Raw genomic sequence first — 23,254 nt, forward strand, 5'->3', positions numbered from 1 at the left:
GATTATAGGTGCATACCACCATCCAGCTGGTCTTCTTATCTTTCTTCACTATTGCAGTTCTTTTTCCTTGTCTTTTCTTTCATCATTCTCCCTCTGATGCCTTTTCTTCTTCTTTACGGCCATCAAAATCCTACTAATTCTTTACCGTCCATCTATTCTAGCCAAGGGTATTTTTGTTTTTTGTTTTTGATGATGGGTACCGGGGATTGAACTCAGGGGCACTGGACCAGTGAGCCACAACCCAGCACTAGTTTGTATTTTGTTTAGAGACAGGGTCTCACTGAGTCACTTAGCACCTTGCTTTTGCTGAGGCTAACTTTGAATTCATGATCCTCCTGCCTCAGCCTCCAGCTTTCAGAGCCACTGGGATAACCGGTGTGCACCACTGTGCCCAGCAACCAAGGGTTTTAATAAGAACAGAATAATTACACATATTCATTCAAATTGACATTTACTTTGTTTTCTTGGTTGCCTTTTTAGCTGCATGATCCTGTTGTACTGGAGTGTGGGGTCCTTGAGAATGGGCATTGTGTCCTCTCTCTTTGTTTCTACAGCTCCAGTCATACTGCCTTGTTTGTTTTAAGTTGTTCAGTAATTGCCAGTGATATGTCACATCTGTAGTCGCCATAAGTAGACTGCCCCAGACCTCCAACCTTATTACAAAATATCCTATCCAAAGCACCACCAGCTTGGCTGAATGAGTTTTCATTCTATTTTGTTACAGGGGCTACTGTTCCCGCAGACAAAGACGTCTCCGAAAAACACTCAATTTCAAGATGGGAAACAGACACAAATTCACAGGGAAAAAAGTAACTGAAGATCTTCTGACTGATAATAGGTATTGACTGCTCAGTGCAAGGCACTCAGTGCATCTCCCTAGTACATCTATTGAACATTTACAATGTGCCAGACATTATGTCAAACCCTTTAATTATCTCATGTGACTCAGCAGCTCTGTAGGATGTGCATTTTTTACTATTCTTGTGTCCTAAGGTGAAGAAACTGAGACTCAGATTCAGTAGCTTGTTCAGAAACTGTGTTAGGATGGTGAATGTTAGTCATTAGAATCCAATTGGTTATTTTCAGGCTGAGGGTGTGGTTTAGTGGTAGAGTGCATGCTTAGCATGTATGAGGACCTGGGTCAGTCCCCATCGCTGTAAAAAAAACCAAACAAACAAACAAACAAAAAAATCAGTTATTAGGTAAGATTTGTAAAATGCAAATTTCAATGTCTAAGTCTTAAATCTTAGATCTTAGTCTTAAATCTTAAATCTAGCTGTGTGTAAATTATTACAGAATTGCTTCAGTATTCACTATTTCCACACTGAGTACACTGATACTTCACATTTGCTGAAAGATCTGTCTGTCAAGCAATGTGTATTGAATGTCTCACGTCAGTTCCTCAAACTTCAGTTTGGGCCATATCATTTTCCTACTACCTATTTGTGTAAAGTTTTATTGGAACACAGCCACACCAGATCATTTTAGTTATTGTTCATAGCTACTTTTGTGTTACAACAGCAGAGCAGTTGTGACAGGGATCATGGCCTACAAAGCCTAAAATATGTACCATGGGGGCATTTCCAAAAAAAAACGTGCTGGCCAGTGATCTGGTGTGAGCTAGATGCCTTGTTGGATATAGAAGAGGGAAAGGAGGGAAAGCTGTGGACAGATGTTAGTTGCTGTTGGGCAGTGAAGAAGCAGGAGCCTGGTGTAGGGGGCACAGTCAGAAAACTGGAGTGTGGAGACTATAATGGGTTGTAGCCGGACTGAATGATTAGCTCTTGTGAGGTCCAATTACATAATAAAATCTGACTGTCTTATGATAGTAGGATCCTTTATTTTGGAGAGACAAGGTTAAACTTAAGTTTAGAGAAGATTAAGGCAGTAATTTGAAGAAAGATTCACAAGGATAATAATAAAAGAGTTAGCTTATTGTGCACTTAAGAGGTGCCAGCTCTTGTCTAAGGGTCTTGTGTCTGTGACTACATGGGAGAGTGAGACACAGAACAATTATTACTTTGCCCAAGTCACATAGCTAGTGAAGGCACTGGGATTCCAGTCTGTTCTCTGGAGCCTTTGTTCATCACCACTTTAGTATACTGCCTCTTACTGACTTGGTTTCTAACTGGATTGGGATGAAGGAGTTGTTGATTCAAAGATGAAGCCAGATCGGGTGCCTCGACTATTGCTGTTTACAGAATGTACAAGGGGAGGTCAGGGTTTCCAATCGGTGTGTCTAGCAGGTGATTAGACACTGAGGTAGAGCCTGAACTGGGGTTGAAATGCTGATTTCAGAGTCAAGGCTGATACTGTGAGAGGAGGAGGGAAAAGAGGTTCTGTGTAGAGAAGAGCCACAAAGTGGGGAATTGTGCCTTGGGGACTGTACTAAGTCTAATGGTCCTGGCCTTCGTTGTTCAGCTTTCTCACCTCTCTCTGGTCTAGATATTTGCTTCTGGTTCTGATGGATGCTGAAAGAGCCTGGAGCTATGCCATGCAGCTCAAACAGGAAGCCAACACTGAACCCCGAAAACGGTTTCACTTGCTATCTCGCCTTCGCAAAGCTGTGAAGCATGCAGAGGAGTTGGAACGCCTGTGTGAGAGCAATCGCGTGGATGCCAAGACTAAGTTAGAGGCCCAGGTTAATGTCTTAACATCTAGTTTTGTTATACTGTGGAGATTAGAGGTGTGGCCTCAAAAAGTAATCTGTAGTTAAACAGAACAGAGTTTGTTACATTATAAATTGATAGAAGAGGAAAAAATCCTTTTTGAACTTGCCTGGAGTTAGGGCGTACTTAGCATGTGCAAGGTCCTGGGTTCAGTCCCCAGCACTAAGAAAAATAATGGTAAATGAGAAAAATAAAAAGTGAAATAGTGTCTCTTCATTTTCAAGCTCTTGGGTTTTTATAATTAGTTCTAACTTTAGAAGAAAGGTCACGGTACTTTTGGTGTGTAGGTGGAAAGCTCACATCTTCTACTTGAGAAAGGTCACGAAATAAGTTGTTTTGGTGATTCCGTTTTTTTTAAAAAGATGATAGAAATTGCCAGGTTATGTTCAACATTTTTGTTTTGTTTTGTTCCATTGGCAGTACTGGGGACAGAACTCAGAGGCTCAGGCACATTAGGCAAGCACTCCACTGAGCAGCATCCCCAGACCGTTTTATTTTATGTTGAGACAGGATCTTGATAAATTGCCAGGGCTGGCCTTGGACTTGGGATCCTCCTGCCTCAGTCTTCTGAGTTGCTGGGACTACGGGTGTGCACCACTGCCCTCAACGTTGGCCTCCATACTCCTGATATCAGGGTTAGGCAGGAATGCCGGTTCTTTGGTATTGAAGCAGTTCTCCATTCCTCTGCAGGCTTATACAGCTTACCTCTCTGGAATGTTGCGCTTTGAACATCAGGAATGGAAAGCTGCCATTGAGGCTTTTAACAAATGCAAGTAAGTCCTCTGGTCCAAAGGCTTTGACATTTTTGATTAAAGATAGTCAAATTCAAGCTGTAGATCATCTCATAGCTGTAGATCAGCACTTTCTGTGAAAGGATAATTTTCCCTCTATAGAAATGTTGATTATTTTCTTTTATACTTAGAATACACTAGTTCTGGCAGTTGGAAAAAGAGCTTCTAAGGACCATGCTTTGGTCTTGAACATCTATTCCTTTATTTTCTTAAAATAAGGCTGCTGTAAAACCTGACCTTTTTTTGCTTGCAGAACTATCTATGAGAAGCTTGCCAGCGCTTTCACGGAGGAGCAGGCTGTGCTATATAATCAACGTGTAGAAGAGATCTCCCCCAACATCCGCTACTGTGCATATAATATTGGTGAGCAGGGAGTGAGGCGGTATGCCTAATGTGGGCATTGATAGGGGGCTCGCTGGGAGTTCATTTGAGACCCTGGAGTGTTCATTTAACTTTCTTCCCCTTCCCTTGCACCCATGCTTGGCCTGAGCTTTGATCCATGATAAAAGTTGAGATGTCAAAGTCGGCCCTGCTCAGCGTTACAGAAGGCAGTTCCTTGGCTTCTCTCTCCATCCTGCCACCTTCTTTAATTCCCCAAGAGCAGACTTGAGTCTTCAGCCACAGTCTCTCTCTTTTTTTTTTTTTTTTAACATTTTTAGAGTATTTTTATGTTCACAGCAATATTGAGAGAAAGGTACAGAAATTTTTCATTTATCCCCTTCTCCCACACTTGTTATCATCGCCCCCCACCAGAGTGATATATTTCTTACCGTTGATGACCCTACATTGACACATCATAATCTCTGATAATCCGTAGTTTACAGTGAGGTTCACTTGTGATATTGTACACTGTGGGTTTGGACAGATGTTTAATGTTTAAGGTACATGTATCTGCCATGATAATGCCTTACAGCATTTTCACTGCCCTGGTTAAGTTCATTCTTTGAGAAAGGACTTATCTTCAGAGAATAGATCATGCTGTGAACTCGCTACAGTATGCTTGTGGAGGGGAAAGAGCTCCTGGAGGTCTGAGGTGCACTTATGGTTCTTAAGAAAACAGACCAGACCCTTAAGAATTTTCTCTTTTCTCTGACTCATTCTCTTAGGGGACCAGTCAGCTATCAATGAACTCATGCAGATGAGATTGAGGTCTGGGGGCACTGAGGGTCTCCTGGCTGAAAAACTGGAGGTAATCTAGTATGTACATTTTTGTGAAAAGTTTTAGTTTGAAAGAAATTCGTAATTCCATTCCCCAGGGATAGTTGCTATTAATATATGCATGTTTATGTCTATTTTTATTTTATCTTTTGTGGTACTGGGGATGGAACCTAGTGATGCTCCAAAACTGAGCTAGATCCCCAGCCCTTTTTTATTTTGAGACAGGGTCTCACTAAGTTTCTGAGGCTGGCCTTGCACTTGTGATCCTCCTTCCTCAGCCTCCTGAGTAGTTAGGATTACAGGTGTGTACCAAGCCCAACTTATATCTGTCTTATATTTTTAACAAAAAACATTTTCACTTAATAGTGTATTTCATTATATTTATTTTCTAAGCAAGCAATGTAGACTCATAGAAAAAGTAAGAAATGTAAAATATTGGAAAAAATATATTTGACTTTTCATAAGCTAATTATATATGGTACTTGGGAGAAATTTAAAATAAGCAAAAATTTTATATACTCTACTATACTACTATATAATAAGTATATGTTGGTTGTAGAAAGAAACAGTAGGTCTCATCATTTTCACTGTCAAAACTTTTAACTATTTACTGTTTTCCAGGCATTGATCACGCAGACTCGAGCCAAGCAGGCGGCTACCATGAGTGAAGTGGAATGGAGAGGGAGGACGGTTCCCGTGAAGATCGACAAAGTGAGGATCTTTCTGTTGGGATTGGCAGATAATGAAGCAGCCATTGCCCAGGTAAGGAGGGAGTCCTTACTCAGTTACGCTTTGTTCTGTGCATGTGAGAAGGTTGTCCTCAAGTGTTGAAGACCTGGTAGTTTCTTGGTGCTCATTTCTCACAAAACAAAGATTTATCTTAATGCTATTGGGCATTTGGCAAGACGGGAGATGCACCCTCTTGAATAAAATTATTTTGAAAACAATTTGATAGGGGAGTTATGTTTAGAGGACAAAGAGATTGCCAATGACAGTCATCCACATAAAATTAGGAGTATTAGGAGGCTGCTTAACAAAAGGGACACTTTTGGCCCAGCAGGAGGTGCAGAAGTATAATGCCACATCCCTGCCTTCCCTCTGACCTGTCATCCTTGCCTCCCTGCCCCAAGGGTTCACCTCTCATTCTGGGGCTTTTTCAGGAGCACCTGGTTAAACCTGAATGTTCTGTCTTATGTGTAGAGTACATGTGAGACTCCTGCTGAGCTGTGCTTGAAGCTGCACCCCTGACATCCTTGCCTGTGCATGGTTGTGAGCAATCACCTATGTCCTGCAGATAAGAGATGCTGGCGGTCCTGCTTCACAGGAGGTGGACAGTGATTAAGGCATATTTTGGAGTTCCTTCTCCAAGTGAGGTGAAGGGCATCCTCAAAACAGCTGCTGACTGGCCTTTCCAGGGACCAGTGGCATTTCTAAGACTTCTCAGTTCTGCTGTGTGTAGGTATAGAGGGGTATTTTGCTAATTGTGTTCATGAGTTGTGTTATACACCCAAACTTTTTGACTTACTCCAAAATGGCAACTTCGGGTTGGAACAACATTGAGCATTTGAAGAATTCTTGTCTTTGTGCTGCACGTTGCCTCTTCCATTTCCCTTTTATTTGCTTAAAGGACACTAGAATGTTACCAGAAAGTTAATTTTTTCTTAAACTAAAAGACTAAGGAGGAATGCACAGGGTCCTGGGTTCGATCCCCAGCACCACAAAAAAAAAGACTAAGGAGGGACTGGGGTTGTGACTTAGTGGTAGAGTGCTTGCCTAGCACATGTGAGGAACTGCTCAGCACCACAGGGGGGAAAATACACACACACACACACACACACACACACATATCTTTTATATATGTGTTCATTCCTTAGCCTAAGAAAATATTTTAGGAGAGATTTCATGGGCATTGTTGGGTGGTGGTATCCCCTCTGGACTAGGGCTCTGGTATCCATCATTTTAATCATGTAGTTGGATTAATTAGGTGAAGTTAAAAATAGTGAGAGAAGACAACATCTGGTTTCTGTGCCAGACGGCAGGGCATTCAGGAATTCTGGCGAGGAGTGTGAGGTGGAGGTCCACAGAGGCACATTAAATGGAGGTAGTACCTTAGAGATGGGGCCACAGACATGTATTGAATAAAGGACAAGAAAACTAACATTTAAGTAATTTTCTTTCTTTCTTTTTTATTTTTATAGTACTGGGGGCCGAACCCAGGGGCACTCTGTCACTGAACTACACCCCAACCCTTTTATTTTTTTATTTTTTATTTTTTGCTTTTTGAGACAGGGTCTTGCTAAGTTGCTAAGGTTGTTCTTGAGCTTGAAATCTTCCTGTCACAGCTTCATGGGTAATTGGGATTATGTGTGTACCATCTCACCCAGCTGTGTTTTATCTTGTTTCTATATGGATCAGTTTTATTTTTTAAAAGGAATTTATTAATTTCATGGAAATCATTGAATTTGTTGGCATAAAGTACTTTTTAAATATACATATATTTTTAGCTGTAGATGGACACAATTCCTAATTTTATTTTATTTTATTATTTATTTATTTTTATGTAGTGCTGAGGATCAAACCCAGTGCCTCACATGTGCTGGGCAAGCACTTTACCACTGAGCCCAAGTTCTGGTTAATTTGGGATGTTTTAGTGGAAGGGAGACTACTTGTCCTTTTCTTTAAAAAAGAAAATCCATTCTCCAGTGAGATTTGTCCCCTTATCAGATTTCCATGTGTTTCTTCCTGTCTCCCTGGGTTGGATGAAACCTGGTTCCTGTGCCCACAGTTCTCCTAGGGGTGTGGTAGGAATGTGGTCAGACTTGCCCTGATGCCTTAGTCACGCCACCATCTTCCAGCAATTTCTGTAGACAGGTGGAAATAATCTGGAAAACTGCCTTTAGTAGCAGGGCACATAGCAGCAGTTTGCTTCATGCCCACCATCTTGGAGATGCTGCCCAAGAAGAGAACCAGGGGCTCGAGACAAGCTCGTCCTGGATGTTTCAAGCTTTGTAAAAAGAAACTAGAATGTTTTAATTTTTAGGACTGATAAGTAACATGTTATTTCTGGGCTTAAGATTTCTCCATGTCATAGGCCCCCCGCCCCTGGGGAAAAGGTCCAGCCTTTTCCCAAATTCTTATGCATGGAGTTTGCCTCTTGTGTTTAAGTACATGTCCTTGTTGGTTGGCTTATCATGTGACAGGCTCACATGTAGGTGGGGCGTCCTGCCCCTGCATGTTGAGAGGTGTGTCTTGTTTCATTGTCCTTTCAGGAGTGATCTTGGCTTCAAATATAGATTCTAGAGTAAAATATAAGCAGCTAGATGTATTAAAGACTTCCTGTTTGGAGACATTTTGTCCTGGCCAGGGAAAATCATGACAAGTTCTACTCAGAGATGAGTGGTCTCTGAGTCACTGAGCAGTGGGCATCAGAAGGAAAACACAGCTGACTTAGGTCTTCCCCTTTAGATGTGCTTTATCCTTCATTGTTGTTAAGACTTTTGTAAAATTCCTAGTGGTGCTTCAAATTGGGGGAGGTTCGTATTCAGCTTCTTGCTGCAGAGGTTTACTGTCATAGCAAACTAGGGAAGTAGGTACGTGGCAGTGAAGAGGCTTAGCATTCTAACTTTTTTTTTTTTTTTTTTTTTGTACTGGGGATTGAACCCAGGGGCACTTTATCACTGAGCCACATCCCCAGCCCCTTTTTTAAAAAAAACAAAACAAAAACAGGGTCTCACTAAATTGCTCAGTCTCACTAAATTGCTGAGGCTGGCTTTGAACTCGTGATCCTTTTGCCTCAGCCTCCCAGGAGGTTGCTGGGGTTTACAGGCATGTGCCATAGTACCCAGCCTTTATTTTTAAGCTTAAACCATACCCCGCCAGCAGGAGTGGAGACAGATCTTGTGTAGCTGGAAAAACAAAATTTGTTCTTTTCTTACCTATGCACCCACTGCCTGAACTGTTGATCTGTGCCCATCTGAAAATGAGTGTTGGTGGCATATTTGTTAGATTGCATGGTTTTCAAACTGGCTCCGAGGTTCATTCATCCTGCTGATAATGTGGCTCTGGCTCCTGTGTGGTCAGCTGTTTGGATTCTGATGCACACCAGGGTGCTCACATATCTCAGCCCCTTTGTTAAGTATTAGACAGCAGCACTATTCCATAGGAATTGTACTTCTCCATATTTGGCAAGTTTACTTAAAAGATTACAAAGAATCTTGCCAACTTGCCAATTGTGCTTAACAATGTTGTAGAGTGTTTTTCTTTAGAGCTGCACCATCCAGTGTAGTAGCCACTCAACATATATGGCTAGTTCTGCTTTTCTGTTTATTTATACTGGGGATTGAACCCAGTGGTGCTGTCCCACTGAGCTATGTATCCCCAGACTTTTTCATTGTGTTTTAAATTTGAGAAAGGGTCTCACTACATTGCTGAGACTGGCCTGGAACTTGTGATCCTCCTGCCTCTGTGTCCCAAGTCACTGAAATTACACGTGTGCAGCACCACACCTGGCATCTAGTTCCTTTCAAACTATAATAATCTCGAGTGCTCAGTAGAACATGTGGGGACACCATTGCACTGGATGGTTCAGAGTGAGGCACTTCATTTTTGCCAAGAGTCCTGTTGCAGTGAACATGGGACGCGTGTCTGCTTAGAGTTACAGGCCTGTGTCCCTGGTTCCTTCCCATTAGTGAAGAGTGGGAAACCCAAGTAACCCGTAGGTGGAAGAGAATGTTTGATTTATATTGGGTAATTTATAGGGGAGACTTTTTTTTCACAATGGAAACTAGGAAAAACCATAAGAGTTCTTCAGAGAAGAAAAGAAAATTTTCTTTAAGCTCTTTCCAGCCAGCTCTTAAAGACGTGGGCAGTACCAGGCTTTCTTTTGTGCTTCCTTAAAAGTCAGTTAAATGTTGACATTTTTTTCAGATTGGATGTTAGTTTCTGTGGAGAGTCAAGTGTAATAATGGAATGTTGATGTTTTAATTTCACAGCAAGTCTGCCAGTAACACAAGTTCACCTCCTTTCTGCCTTTTGTCCATTCCCACCTGCTTAGTCAGATTCTTTGGGATGATAATGTGGTTTGGCAGGTGTTCAGTTAGTGAATCACTTTTTCACTTCTCCCAGCTGTGTAGCAGAGGGTGACACCCAGTACTTGTTCAAAGACTGTACCTCATTCTTGTCCACCTTATCTGCCCAAAAAGTTGTTCTCAAAATAGACCACATGCAGTGTTGGAGTACAGGATGTCTGTGGGAAAGAGTACTCATTGTGATATTTAGGAGAAATGCTTTTGATTGGGTATTGATTAGTAATGTTTATCACTTGCTTGGACCTAAAATAAAGAATTTGCACATTGGGGTATTTTATAAAGGGTTGTTCTGTTGTTATGCAATAGAGCTTGCCATTTTTTTCTGGAAGGAGACTTCTGGTGTGCTGTGCCTTAGTGTGAATAGGCCGTAAGTCTCCAGGTGCTGGTCCTGAGCAAGGTAAAAACATTGGAGGAAAGTGGGGGAAAGTTCTGTGACTGAGGAAATGTACAGACCTGCTGCCTGGCAGATCCAGATCAGTCATACAGATGGCTCTCTCAGTAGCTTCACTTTCAAAATATTATCCCCATTTCTGTGTGAATAATGGACAAGACTGGGATAAAATTCCCGGGAGAGAGACAGTTAACAGGCTCTCTGATTTGGGCAGGCGAGGTGTGGGGCAGGGTCAAAGCACTGTGCTGCCCTCCTCCCTACAGAATACTGCGATTCACTCAGAGCAGTCTCTTGCTCCTCTCTGCCTCTGTTCAGGCTGAAAGCGAAGGAACCAAGGAGCGGCTGTTTGAGTCCATGCTCAGTGAGTGTCGGGATGCCATCCAGGCCGTGAGGGAAGAGCTCAAGCCAGATCAGGTAGGATCGTCAGCTGACCTGACGCTGGGGTCCTCTCAGTCTGTCCCAGCCTTAGGAGGTTCCCAGAGGTCTCAGTGCATACTGCCTCAGCCACCAGGGTTTTTTAGGTGAGACGGTAAACTGCCCAACAGCTAGGGCCTCTGGGCTCCATCAGGTTGAAAAATTGATTTCTCTTTACCCTGTTCTTCCTGATGGTTTTACATCCTGTGATCTCAAACTCTTTTTTTTTTTTTAATTTTGATTCTAGGTGTATTCAGTACGTTTTCTTCATTCTATAGAACAAAGTTCAAACACAACCTTATCTAAAGTGCTACATAGTCACAAAGCCAAAACAAATTTTATAGTACTGACTGTACGATAAAAGCCAAAAAAAAAAAAAAGCAACGCACATGTATACATGTTGCCAAGGTCAATCTCAAACTCTTATCTCCAGGCACACTTCTCTGTGCTCCCTTTATCTAATAATGTCGCTGTGATGCATTCAGATGTCTGGGTGAAAGCCTCCCTGTCACCAAACATACTTGCTATCCCTGTGTGGTGCCTTTCACCTGTTGTTGATTCCACTGTTTTTGTTTTGGGCTTACAGTGCTGGGGGTTGAACCCTGGGCCTGAAGCATGCTGTGTCTACCACTGAGCTGCATCTTCAGCCCTTTTGATTTTTTTATTTTGAGATGGGGGTCTCATTATGCCGCTGAAGGCTTTGCAGAGTTATTGGGGCTGGCCTCAAACTTGTGATCCTCCTCCCTCAGCCTCTCAAGAGGCTGGGAATACTAGCATGGGCCACTGTACCCAGCTTTTAATTACAGCCTTTCATTGTATGCCTAGATTACTATAAAGATCTCTTAATTGCTTGAATCTTTCTAAAGCCCATCTCACTGTATAATTATAAAAAAAAGTCCAGTGATTTGTTTTCCCTAGGTCTGGATCAGTGCTCTTCAAACTTTTATGATAATGTGCCCTATAATCGAGCATGTACCTCTGATATGTTTGTTTATAAATTATATACCTTCTTATTCTTCTCATTTGTAATATATAAAATACATTAAAGTAACATTTCAAAACAGAGGTAAACATGACTAGAAGTTATTATTTCCTCTGTACCTATGCTCCTTAGGTCTGGGGTACTCACCCACTTTCAAGACTTCTGTCTGGCACACCTAGGGCAGCGTCCTTAAGCTGCCCCCCAAGGCTGCTTCTGCCTTGCACTCTGCCCTCTCCAGCTGCTGCACTGTCTTGCTGAGCCACGCCCAGCCGAGTGCTTTCCTTACTCTTCAGGCCCCTTTTACTTCTCACGCCTGGAAGCTCTCTCCTCTCCCTTTCCGCCTATCTAAACGCCACCTGTTTTTCAAGGTCCACCTCATGGCTTACCTAAGAAGTGTGCCTCCACCATCCAAGCCCACAGAAATCTCTACATTTTCTACGTATCTGATAATTACAGCTGTAGTTTCTTTATGGTAGTTAATCAAATATTACCTATTTTATTTTTATTATTTTATTTACTTACTTATTTTGGTGTGAGGGATTAAACCCAGGGCCTTATGCATGCTAAGCATACGTTCTTCTACTGAGCTATAACCGCAACCCTTATTTTTACATTTTCTCTTTGCTCTGCTGGGGATTGAACCCAGCATCTCACACATGCTAGGCAAGCACTAAGCTACATCCCCAGCCCATTTTATTTTATTTTGAATTGGGGTCTTACTGTGTTGCCTAGGCTGACCTTGAACTTGCAGTCCCCCTTCCTCAGCCTCCCAAGTAGCTGGGATATGTGTGTGCACCATGACACCTAGCTAAGTATGTCTCTTTAAAAAAAATGTATTCGTTTTTTATTGTGAGAAAAGATAGCAAGTCTGCCTTTTTTTTTTTTTTCCTTTTTTTGTGGTTCTGGGGCTGGAACCCAGGAGCTCACACTTGATAAGCAAGTGCTGTACCACTGAACTGCATCCCAAGCCCCAGATTAGCATCCTGTTTCTAAGTGCACAGTTTGGTGGTATGAATTGCGATCATGATGTCGCACAGCCATCGCCTCTCCAGAAATTGCATCCATCATAACCACATGTCACATCTTCACAGCCATCCAGCTACGTACAGAACCCTTCATCTTGTAAAACTGAAGCTCCATGCCATGAAACAGTAACTTCAAATATTCCCTTTAGAAATGTTGGGGGGGGCTGGGGAGATAGCTCAGTCGGTAGAGTGCTTGCCTTGCAAGCACAAAGCCCTGGGTTCGATCCCCAGCACCGCAAAAAAAAAAAAAAAAAAAAAAGACTCATGATTCATAGAAATGTTGGGGGGGCGGGTTTTATGTTTACTTTTTCACCTTTGCATTATTTTCCTCAAGATTCTAAACATCTTAAAAGCAAGTGTTTTTAAATTTTTTTATTTTTGCATTTGCCCCCATATATTAAATACAAAATGTTTTTAAAATTGGTTTTGAGTTGTTTGGTTTTGTTTTATTTGTTTTCTTAATTAAAGCACTGCTTGCTTCCTTCTGCCTTTAGACTGCCATTACATAGTACACTTCCCTTTACCCTCTCAGGATAGGGTCCTATGGAGTCCAGCCTACCTCACTCACCTTGAATGCACAGGGGATGGGGATACCTCATAGAATGGAATGAATGTGGCAACATAAGAGCTGCATTCATGGTAATATTACCACATTTGTTGGCTTAAAATAATACATTTATTATCTTACGCTTCAGGAGGTCAGAAACCTGAAGTAGCTGTATAGGGCTGCTTTCCCTTTGGGAACCACCGGGGAGTCTGGGGAGAATCCATTCCCAGTATTCCAGAGAATGCATTTTCTGGCTTCTAGAAGCCACCTTCTTTCCTTGACTTGTGACCCTTTCCTCTATCTTCAAAGCTCAGCATCTTCTCTCCTCTGCCCTCTGCTCTGGTTCCTATACCTTCTCTATCTCTGACCCTTTTGAAGCCTCCTCTTTCTAAAGATCCTGTGGTTAGATTGGACTTGAATGACAGGATAATCCCCAAACCCCTTAATTTAATCACGTCTGCAACATCTCTTCTATTTTATAACATGCATCTTCATATATTTTGGAGGTTAGGATATGGGTCTTAGAGGGCCATTATTCAGCCAGCCAGATGCAATCTCTAGGCAGCACACACACAGGAGTAAAGCTCGGGTATGAGGCATAAATCCTAAGAGGGAACTGCAGACTCTTTTTTTAAATACTCGTGATTAGATTCTGGGAGCAGGGGACAGGGAACCTCAACTGGCCATTGCTCTGAATCCTATTAGTCAAGGCCATTTTTAGATAACAGTGGCATTCTATAATATGTTATCAAATCTTTAATAGTTGAGGACCCCCAAACACACTAGTCTGCATCTTTATTAAGGAGGTATTCAGACCCACAGATAGGAGTTTTACTTTTTAACTTTTTCACCTTCTGCAGAAACAGAGAGATTACACCCTTGATGGGGAGTCAGGAAAGGTATCTAACCTCCAATACCTGCACAGGTAAGGGTTATTTTACTTTTTCTAATTTTTAAATATGTATGTATTTATTTTTGCAGTGCAGATGATCAAACCCTGGGCCTCATGCATGTGAAGCAAGCACTCTATAAACACAGAGTTATACCCTGAATTTTTCTACTACTATTGTTGTAAAATATATCCATTGGCACAAAAGAGAATATAAAATGTTTGTACACATTTTATTTGATTTTGTTGCTTTTGTTATACTGGAGATTAAATCCAGGTGTGCTTTACCACTGAACTACATCCCTGGTGCTTTTTATTTTTTATTTTGAGACAGGGTCTTGCCGAGTTGCTCAGGGTGGCCTCAGAATTGTGATCCTCCTGCCTCAGCCTCCCAAATTGCTGGGATTACAGGCGTGTGCTACCCTGCCCAGCATACAATTTAATTTATAATTTCTTGCATGGCATGGTGGCACACACCTGTAATCCTAGCTGAGGGAGGAAGATTGCAAATTTGGGCAATTTAGACCCTATTTTAAAATAAAAATGTAGGGCTGGTGTTGTGGTCAGTGGTAGAGCACTCACCTAGCGGATGTAAGACACTGGGTTTAATTCTCAGTACACACATTTAAAACAAAACAAAACAAAGGTATTGTGTCCATCTACAACTAAAAAAATTAAATAAACAAATACATACATACATATATACATACATACATAAATACTTAAAAGGCTGGGGATGAAGCCAGCTGGGCCTGGTGGTACACGCCTATAATCACAGTGACTTGGGAGGCTGAGGCAGAAGGATCAAGAGTTCAAAGCCAGCCCTGGCAACTTAGCAAGACCTTAGCAACTCAAAAGGGCCTGTCTCTGAATAAAATATAAAAAGGACTGCAGATGTGGCTTAGTGGTAGAGAGCCCCTGGGTTGACTCTCCAGTGATTTAAAAAAAAAAAAAAAAAAAAAAAATATATATATATATATATATATATGTATATGTGAGTGTGTGGATAATTTCTTAATATGTAACAAGCAACACTAATGCATATAGGTGCATTTTATCATCTGAGAGTATGTGTTCTATAACCAGGCATGGTGGAACACACACAGTGGCTTGAGGCAGGAGCATCACAAGTTCAAGTTCAGCCTCAGCAACTCTTAGCATGACCTTCTCTCAAAATAAAAACTTTAAAAAAAAAAAGGTCTGGGCGTGTCACTCAGTTGTAGAGTACTCCTGGGTTCAGTCCCAGAACTGTATTAAAAAAAAGTTTATATACTGCATTTGGGTATTATTTAAATATGTATTATATATAATGTAAGATTTTTATGTAGCTTAGAAACTGGAGCACAACCCAAAATTTTGAAGCTCCCTGTGTCCCCCCAGCTCATTCCTCCCCTTCTTCTAGAGCTAGCCACTCTCCTTTCTAGTGCCAAGCTCTGAAATTGATTCACCTTTGTGTTTTGAACATTTTTAAGTTGTTCCTTTCATGTTTAAGTTTACTTTTGCCTCAAGTTTAATTCATCTGCAGTTGGTCTTGTGTAAAGTAGGAGTCTGCTTCACTTTTTTCCATTAAGACTATGGATTGTTCTAGTATAGCTTACTGATCATCCCACCCTTTCCCCAGGACCTGTAGTACATTTTCTTCTTGTGGACACTTTGCACTGCCTTCTGCTCCATTGGTTTATTGGTCTTTACTTGCGTTGGTGCAGTGAATTACTGTAACTTCATATTGTCTTTTTTTTTTTTTTTTTTTTTTTTAACTTCCTTTTGGTTTTTGATGGACCTTTATTTTATTCATTTATTTCCCTGTGGTGCTGAGAATTGAACCAGTTCTGAGAATTGAACTCATGCTAGGCATATGCTCTACCTCTGAGCTACAACCCCAGCCCTCATATTAAGTCTTGTTAGCTAGTAGAGGAAGTTCCCATCATCAGGTGTTTCCTCGGGCGTGTCTGGACTATTTCCTTTGTGCTCTTTTATATATATTTTAAAATCACTTGTCAATTTCTTATGGGTGTGTGTGTGTGTGTGTTTGGTGTAGGGAATGAACCTAGGGCCACACCCACATTAGGGAAGTGCTTTACCACAGAGCTACACCTCCATCTCTAGTTTTCATTTTTTTAAAAGATGGGGTAGGGTTGCAGTGATAGGGCACATGAGGTCATGGGTTCAGTCCCAGTGACCAAAAAGAATAAAGAATGGGTTATTTTGTTTCATAGAAAAAAGTCAGAAGAGTAACATTTTGGGGGGGTAACATTCTGGGGAGAACCATACCTAGGAAAACCACTTCTCATCAGACTTACTTTCCATTTGAAAATTTATTTCTTAGCCACAGCTCCTAACTTAGATGATAAGCCTGCCATTTCCCCTGCATGTCTTTTTTTTATTCTCATGTTTGTTACTGTAACAAGGCCTCACACACACTAGGCAGGCGCTCTGCCACTGAGCCACATACCTAGTCCCTGTGGTTTTATTTTTATTAAAAAAAAAAAAAAAAAAAAAAAGGACTGTGGATATAGCTCAGCATTAGAACACATAGCTAGCACATCTTCCAGTACCACAGAAAAACCAGAAAACAAAAATCTCTATACTTTACACTTGATATCCATTCTTAGGGATTTGGTATTATGTGAATGTCATGTTGACTGCCAGATGACTCAGATACATAGACTACTAAGCAAGACAGGCCCTGAGATGTTATCTGTTTCAACAGCCTGAGGAGAAAGATGTGGCTTCTGGAGGCTTGGTGACCTGCTTGCAGTCTCTGAGGAGGTTGTCCTGACCTCTGACCTTGAAAAGACCCTCTAAAACCTTTACCAATGCTGAGGAAATTTTGAAACCTTGATGTCCCCTTGCTCTTGGGTTTATGCTCTCACTTTCAGATCTAGCTGGTATCAGGGTCATGGATTTCCATGATGGGAAGGCCAGCTTTGAGAAAAATCTGACAAAACAGAAATCAGGTAGCTCGTATCATTCTGTGTATAATAGTTACTTGTTTGACAGTCTGTTTTCTGCAAAACTTTTTAGAAAATTGTATCTCTTGACCTTCTCATCCATTTCTTAGAAGCGGCTGTTTTTAATTCTGTTAATGAAATGAATTCTTTTGGTATTCATCTCCTTCTCTCTCTAAGTGACATGTGTACTTGCTACTTGTTAATTAGTCATTTTTACAACCTTCCAGTGTAATCCTAGTCTCACCTGCTCTGCGTACACACTGCCACTACCTACATCCCCAGCATGGCTTTCCCAGTATTCAGGCCATCTAAAAGCTTACTTGTATTCTTTGATCTTCGTTGTTGTTGAGTAGTTTATGAAATTTTTGTTCCCTGCAAATTCTGGTTCTTCCAGGTTGCTCGTTTTCCCTTTGGAGTTTGGCCTCCACTTTGGTATTAAAGGTTTTTCTTAATGTCTACTGATTCTGCTCCCCACTCTTGTGGAAGCAGGGGGCTTGTCAGGTGGGAGCATTGTGTGTTGGGGCTATTCAGGTATAGTCCTTGCTTAGGTGTCTGGCTCTGCTTTTCCACTGAGTACCTGATTTAGGAATCTTACGGGGTTTTCTCTTGGGCTGGTCCAATCCCTGGAATGCAGCTGGCTGCTCTTATTCTGGAAGCTGAGTAGAGTGGGCCCAGGATTCACGCTTGCACATGGTCCCCAAGTACATTATGAAGTTCTTTGACTCCAGCTGGTCTGTGTCCCTATCATCAGGCCTCTTTTGCATCCTCTCAAGGGATGGCCTCTATTCAAAGTTAGATAGGGATTGAGAGGGCTGAATTCTTCTTAAACAGTTACCATGTTTTTACCCCAACATTAAAGGGATTTTCAAGGTGGCACAATTAAAATAAGCAGGTATCATGTGTCTTTCTGAATCCACGTAGCTAGTAAGCATGACCATCTAGAGAGACTTAATGGCAGTGTTTCTAAGAAGATCATTGATGAGCGGGGGCAGCTGTGGTGCACACACGCCTTCTGGTGTGGGCAGGCAGAGCAGGTAACTGGATTTTGTTCCAGAAACTGGCTTCTACCCATGCACCTTCTTAGGGACTAGTAACAACCTCTGAAGCCAAGAGCTGTGTGACTCAAAAAACATACAGAGGCCCTAATTTACGCTGAAATAAAATTTTGTGATAAGATCTCATTCTGGTTCCCCACAAATTTGCTACTGAATAGCTGCCAAATTACAGGCCCTGTGAGCCTGAGGCCCAGGTCAGATAGGCCTGGTGTATGACACACCCTCACCCCCCATGGCCCCTAGGTCAGTCCCAACTCACAGTCCAGTTCTCTTCCCAGAACTTGAACTTCTCTAAGTATAACCTGAGCTGACACATGGTCCATTCCAGCTACCTAACTTACATCAAGCTGTCGACGGCAATCAGGCGTAATGAGAACATGGCCAAAGGCCTGCAGAAGGCTCTATTGCAGCAGCAGCCAGAAGATGACAGCAAGCGCTCTCCCCGACCCCAGGACCTAATCCGGCTGTACGACATCATTCTCCAGGTGACCCTTGGGGACTGGGAACGCAAGGCCTGTCCTCCGCCTGTGTTGGACACCACATGCCTTAACTTTGCATACCCAAAGGGCCATGGCAGTGAGGAGCACTTAGCAACTGCTGCCCAGTCATACCTCACAGACTTTGCCCATCGTTTTGAGCACAGACTTTTTTCCTGCCCTTACCTGTTCTTATAAGGTCTCTGACAAGAACTTGATCTGAGGTCTTCTCATTTTCTTCTTACATCTGTTAAACAGAATCTGGTGGAATTACTGCAGCTTCCTGGCTTGGAGGAAGACAGAGCCTTCCAGAAAGAGATAGGCCTGAAGACCCTGGTGTTCAAGGCATATAGGTAACATCCTGAGAAGGGCAGCAGAGCTGTCTTCTGCCTCACGTGGTTCTGTAAGTTTTGGGCCATGTCCCACCCCACAGTAGATGAAACCAGTGGTGCACACCTGTAATCCCAGCCACTCAGGAGACTGAGCAGGTGAATGGCAAGTTTGAGGCCAGCCTTAACAACTTAGAGAGACACTATCTCAGAATAAAACTTTAAAAAGGCTGCAGATGTAGCTCAGCATTAGAGCACTCCTGGATTCAATCCCCAGAACTAAAAAAGAAAAAGATGAATAGACACGAGTCATTGCAGAAAGTGGCAAGTGGGATTTATATTTGTGCCAGACAAGTGTTCCCTCTTGCCCATGCCTGGCTGCCACCATCTTCTTTTGGGGAGTTGTCCTGTGTTTGCAGAGTCAGCTAGTAAGTGAAAGATGGGCCATCTCTGATTGCTGTACCTTAGCCAGGCAAAACTGACCATTGTTAATGGTAGGGGAGGCTCCTAGGTGATGATCTGGAGTTTAAAACTGTTTCGAGTGTGAAAGTGAGCCTAAACTGCATGGAAAGCCTTGTTCTTGGGCAATTATTGCTTTAGAATACTGTGGCTCTTTTCCCCTCCCCATCAGGTGTTTTTTCATTGCTCAGTCCTACGTGTTGGTGAAGAAGTGGAGCGAAGCCCTCGTTCTGTATGATAGAGTCCTGAAATACGCAAATGAAGTGAATTCAGATGCTGGAACCTTTAGGAATAGCTTAAAGGTGAGCCATGGACCACTCCTTGTCTCCCAATTCCAGGAGGTTAGTTGGTGTGATGGTGCTGGGCCGCTCTGAGGGCGTGCCTGCAGGGTGCATTCCAGGCTGGTTTCTTGGTCCCCCTTGAGCTGTAGGCTGAGTAACTTATGAGTACGTTCCAGGCCACAACAGTTCATTCCAGGACACAACAAAGAAAGCCATTCCTCTGTTTAAAAACATAAATAAACCTGAAGAACAGTTGCCTTAGACCCGGCTCTATGTTGGAATTGCCTAGTAAGATTTTTAAAAGATAGATATCTGGTCCTGTCCCTGACCATTGGAGATTCTGGTTCTGACTGGTGTGGGGTGTAGAGTGGACATGGGCTTTTGAAAGCTCCTCAGTGATGCTAACATGCAGTGAAGCTGAGAACCACTGGCCAGGTCTTTCTGTACAGGGTGTGTCCAAGCCCAGCAGCCTGGGGAGCTGCTTTGAAATGCAGACTCACGGGCCACAGTCCTGACCTCAAGAGTCAAGAGTCTGTTTTAATTGACCCTAGGCAATGTGGGTATTCAGTCAGGCTTAGGAAGTACCCATCCAAAGTACAGCCTGAAAGACTCCATAGCTTACTTTATCTCACTGATTGTCGAGTGCCAGCTAGCTACATAAGCTTATAGACTGCTGTGATGAAACATAGCTTTTTAAACATTGGCCAGGCCAAGGAACCCATGTTTACTTTGTAGTAGACACTGTTTAGAATAGGAGCTTGGCTTTACTATCATTGATGGAGTCACAACCAGCATTTGAGAGCTGCTGCTTTGTGCTTGGGACACCAAGCCCCAGGAGGGAGAATGTGTCCTCCTGGTTTTGGCCTCTAGCGAGCATGTGGCTTTATTGTAGCCTCAAGACCCACAGGCAGGAATCTTGCAAAGTCAGAGGACTGAAACTAGGGCTCAAGGGCAGAGCACATGTTTGGCATGTATGAGGTCCTGGATTTGATCCCCGGCACCACAAAGGAAAGAGGCTAACAGACAAGGAAGGAGTGGTGGAGGCGGGGCCGAAGAGGGGTAAGGACAGTGGCAGCATCACCACAGGGACATAGCAGTAAAGCAGTGTGGGTCATTCATCTCTGGAGAAAAGAATGAGCTGCTGTATAGACATCCACTTCACCTTACATGCAAAGTGGTTTGGAGGGAAGTGTCGGAGAATGGAGGCAGGAAGGATTATGTGGTGGCTAGGCCTTGTCAGATCATTTCCACTGTGCCAAGTAATTCTGAGGCCAAGAGCAAGGTGTTGCTGTCCTAAAAGTGGGGAATGCTTTGATTGTGAGCGCCAGCTCTGCTTCCCGAGCTACGGTTGCCACAGTCTTCAACATCTCCATGCCGCAGGATTTCACTTGCCAGTTGGAAGTACACATGATCCCAAGATTATCATGAACATTAAATTAACACCTACTTAGGTAAACAGTTCAGATTAGTGCAGGTACATGGGACATTTAGTGCATAGTCAATTTATTAATATTACCATTACTATTCTAGGCATGTTACTTCAGCTGTGACATAGCTCTTCCCTCCTGAAACAGGCCAGTTTTGGGGGGGGGGGGGGGTTGTTTGTTTGTTTTAAATAGAACCATTTTAAAAGTTCCAAATTCTATGAAAATCCTGGTGGGACTGCTTAACCCAGGTTAGTGCGGTGTCCGCTCTAACCCGACCCGCTCATGAGCACACGTTCTTGGAATCGTTGCAGGACCTGCCTGACGTGCAAGAGCTCATCACCCAAGTGCGGTCAGAGAAGTGCTCCCTGCAGGCCGCAGCCATCTTGGGTGAGCCACTTGCCTCGACTGGGCTACTGTGTCCCCAGAGTTCCCTTCCCTGTCACTTCTCTCCCACACCCTATACCAGCCACTATTTTTAAGACAAAAGGTTGAAAGGGGTTGTTGGGATAGTCTGCATAAAATGTTTGCTCTCCTTAGGCTTTCCTTCCTTTTTGTTTGTGGTGCTAAGGATTGAACCCAAGGGCATGCTACACCCCTGCCCCTTTTTATTCTTTGAGACAGGGTGTCACTAAGTTGCTGGGCTGGCCTTGAACTTGAGGCAAGTCCTCCTGCCTCAGCCTCCTAAGTAGCTGGGATTATGGATGTGCACCACCTTGCCTGACCCCAGCCTTCTCTCCTTCCATATTAGGCACTGAACTGTACAGAAGGACTTAGAGGAACAGTGATACTGTCCTTCGTCCCCCTTACCACCTTCCATCCAACTGTGGCAACTCCTCTGGGCCAACCACAGTAGATCTGGGAATAATCACTCTTTATATCAATTCTTAGCAGAATTTGGATGCATAGGGAGAGGACTCACTACCCACATGCTGTGTACCTTTGTTCTTGGCATTTAGAAGCCATGCTTGAAAAGCCTCTTGTGACTGTAGCAGGCAAAGTCCCTATTCTTACTGAATCCCTGTGATATTTTCAGATACAAACGACTCCCATCAAACAGAGACTTCCTCCCAAGTCAGGGACAATAAGGTAAGTGTGACCTGGTTCCTGAGAAGCTGGAGGATGGAGGATTAGTAACGCTTGGAATGAATAAATGTAGAACAGAGGGCCCTTCCTTTCTAGGGAAATCCTCTATTTATTTCCCTCCCCTTCTCTTGCTCAGAGGCCTGTGAGCTGCCTGGGGAGTTGGTTGGGTGTCTAAATGGACCTAGGGAAAAACACAGAGGAAGTTGTTGCTGTGCAGCTCTGAAGAGCTCTGACCTGGACCTCCAGAGACCCCTGTGTCAGTGACTGACCTAGAGGGCAGGGCTGTGGTAGCGCTTTTGCTGGAGATTGCAGGAATGGAAAGAGAATAATCATAGGAATGAAAAGTAGTGAACTGAGTGCCCAGCACACAGTGAAGTCCCACCGGGACCCTTCTGTGATTAACACCTTTGATTTGACCTCCAGCCTCTGGTTGAACGGTTTGAGACTTTCTGCCTGGACCCTTCCCTCGTCACCAAGCAAGCCAACCTCGTGCACTTCCCACCAGGATTCCAGCCCATCCCTTGCAAGCCTTTGTTCTTCGACCTGGCCCTCAACCATGTGGCCTTCCCACCCCTTGAGGACAAGTTGGAGCAGAAGACCAAGAGTGGCCTCACTGGATACATCAAGGGCATCTTTGGATTCAGGAGCTAACCAGGCTCTTTTTTGGAGGCAGGGGAGATTCTGACTCTAAATTTGTTGTGAAAAAGTCCCAGCAAATTCCATCGTATTAAATCCAGGTCTGCATTGGTCCAGGGCGAGAGCTCGGCACCCTCAGCCCTGCCTTCACACGTCTCGTGTTTGTGCACTTACGTTCTTAACCCGTGTTGCAAGGGCACCTTCCATATTCTGGCCATGGGTCAGGGTCGCTCTGTCTCTGTGCCTCCTGGGGGACCGCTGTTTTCTGGTCTCCTGTGAGCCGTGATTGGTTACCTTTGGTCAGTAATGCAGTCGGGGTTCCACACAAGGGTGGGTGGGGCCTTGAAATGTTTTGTCATGTTTCCTCAGTACCATGGACCTGAAATGAACTCATCCTTGCTGTGAGCATCCAGAATCCTTGAGGTTTGTTCATGACTGTGAAACATTGGCAGTGTCACCCCAGATTACGGTCAGCCTTATCCCCTTCACCTCCAAGTGAACATTAAGTTTCAGAACAAGCAGAGAGCTCTATTTTTAGAAGAAATATGTTACACTCAGAAATGATGAAACCAAATCTTATATTAAAAGGCAAAGATGATGGCGA

At 43.2% G+C, this 23,254-nt stretch overlaps 1 protein-coding gene across 1 annotated transcript in view; it reads left to right on the plus strand.

Annotated features, from left to right (window-relative positions):
* The window catches only part of SRP68 (signal recognition particle 68), a 33,743-nt gene extending 10,489 nt beyond the window's left edge, over nucleotides 1-23,254 (plus strand). Inside the window, exons 3-16 of the mRNA XM_079134210.1 lie at nucleotides 725-838; nucleotides 2,446-2,641; nucleotides 3,360-3,442; nucleotides 3,714-3,823; nucleotides 4,567-4,649; nucleotides 5,240-5,380; nucleotides 10,412-10,510; nucleotides 13,925-13,989; nucleotides 18,288-18,444; nucleotides 18,694-18,788; nucleotides 19,396-19,525; nucleotides 21,243-21,318; nucleotides 21,965-22,017; nucleotides 22,438-23,254. Coding sequence (XP_078990336.1) covers nucleotides 725-838; nucleotides 2,446-2,641; nucleotides 3,360-3,442; nucleotides 3,714-3,823; nucleotides 4,567-4,649; nucleotides 5,240-5,380; nucleotides 10,412-10,510; nucleotides 13,925-13,989; nucleotides 18,288-18,444; nucleotides 18,694-18,788; nucleotides 19,396-19,525; nucleotides 21,243-21,318; nucleotides 21,965-22,017; nucleotides 22,438-22,665 — 1,630 coding nt within the window. The 3' untranslated portion in view covers nucleotides 22,666-23,254. The remainder of the gene's footprint in view (nucleotides 1-724; nucleotides 839-2,445; nucleotides 2,642-3,359; nucleotides 3,443-3,713; nucleotides 3,824-4,566; nucleotides 4,650-5,239; nucleotides 5,381-10,411; nucleotides 10,511-13,924; nucleotides 13,990-18,287; nucleotides 18,445-18,693; nucleotides 18,789-19,395; nucleotides 19,526-21,242; nucleotides 21,319-21,964; nucleotides 22,018-22,437) is intronic.

The sequence above is a fragment of the Sciurus vulgaris genome (genome assembly GCF_902686455.1).
Source record: "Sciurus vulgaris genome assembly, chromosome: 3".
Lineage (NCBI taxonomy): Eukaryota > Metazoa > Chordata > Mammalia > Rodentia > Sciuridae > Sciurus > Sciurus vulgaris.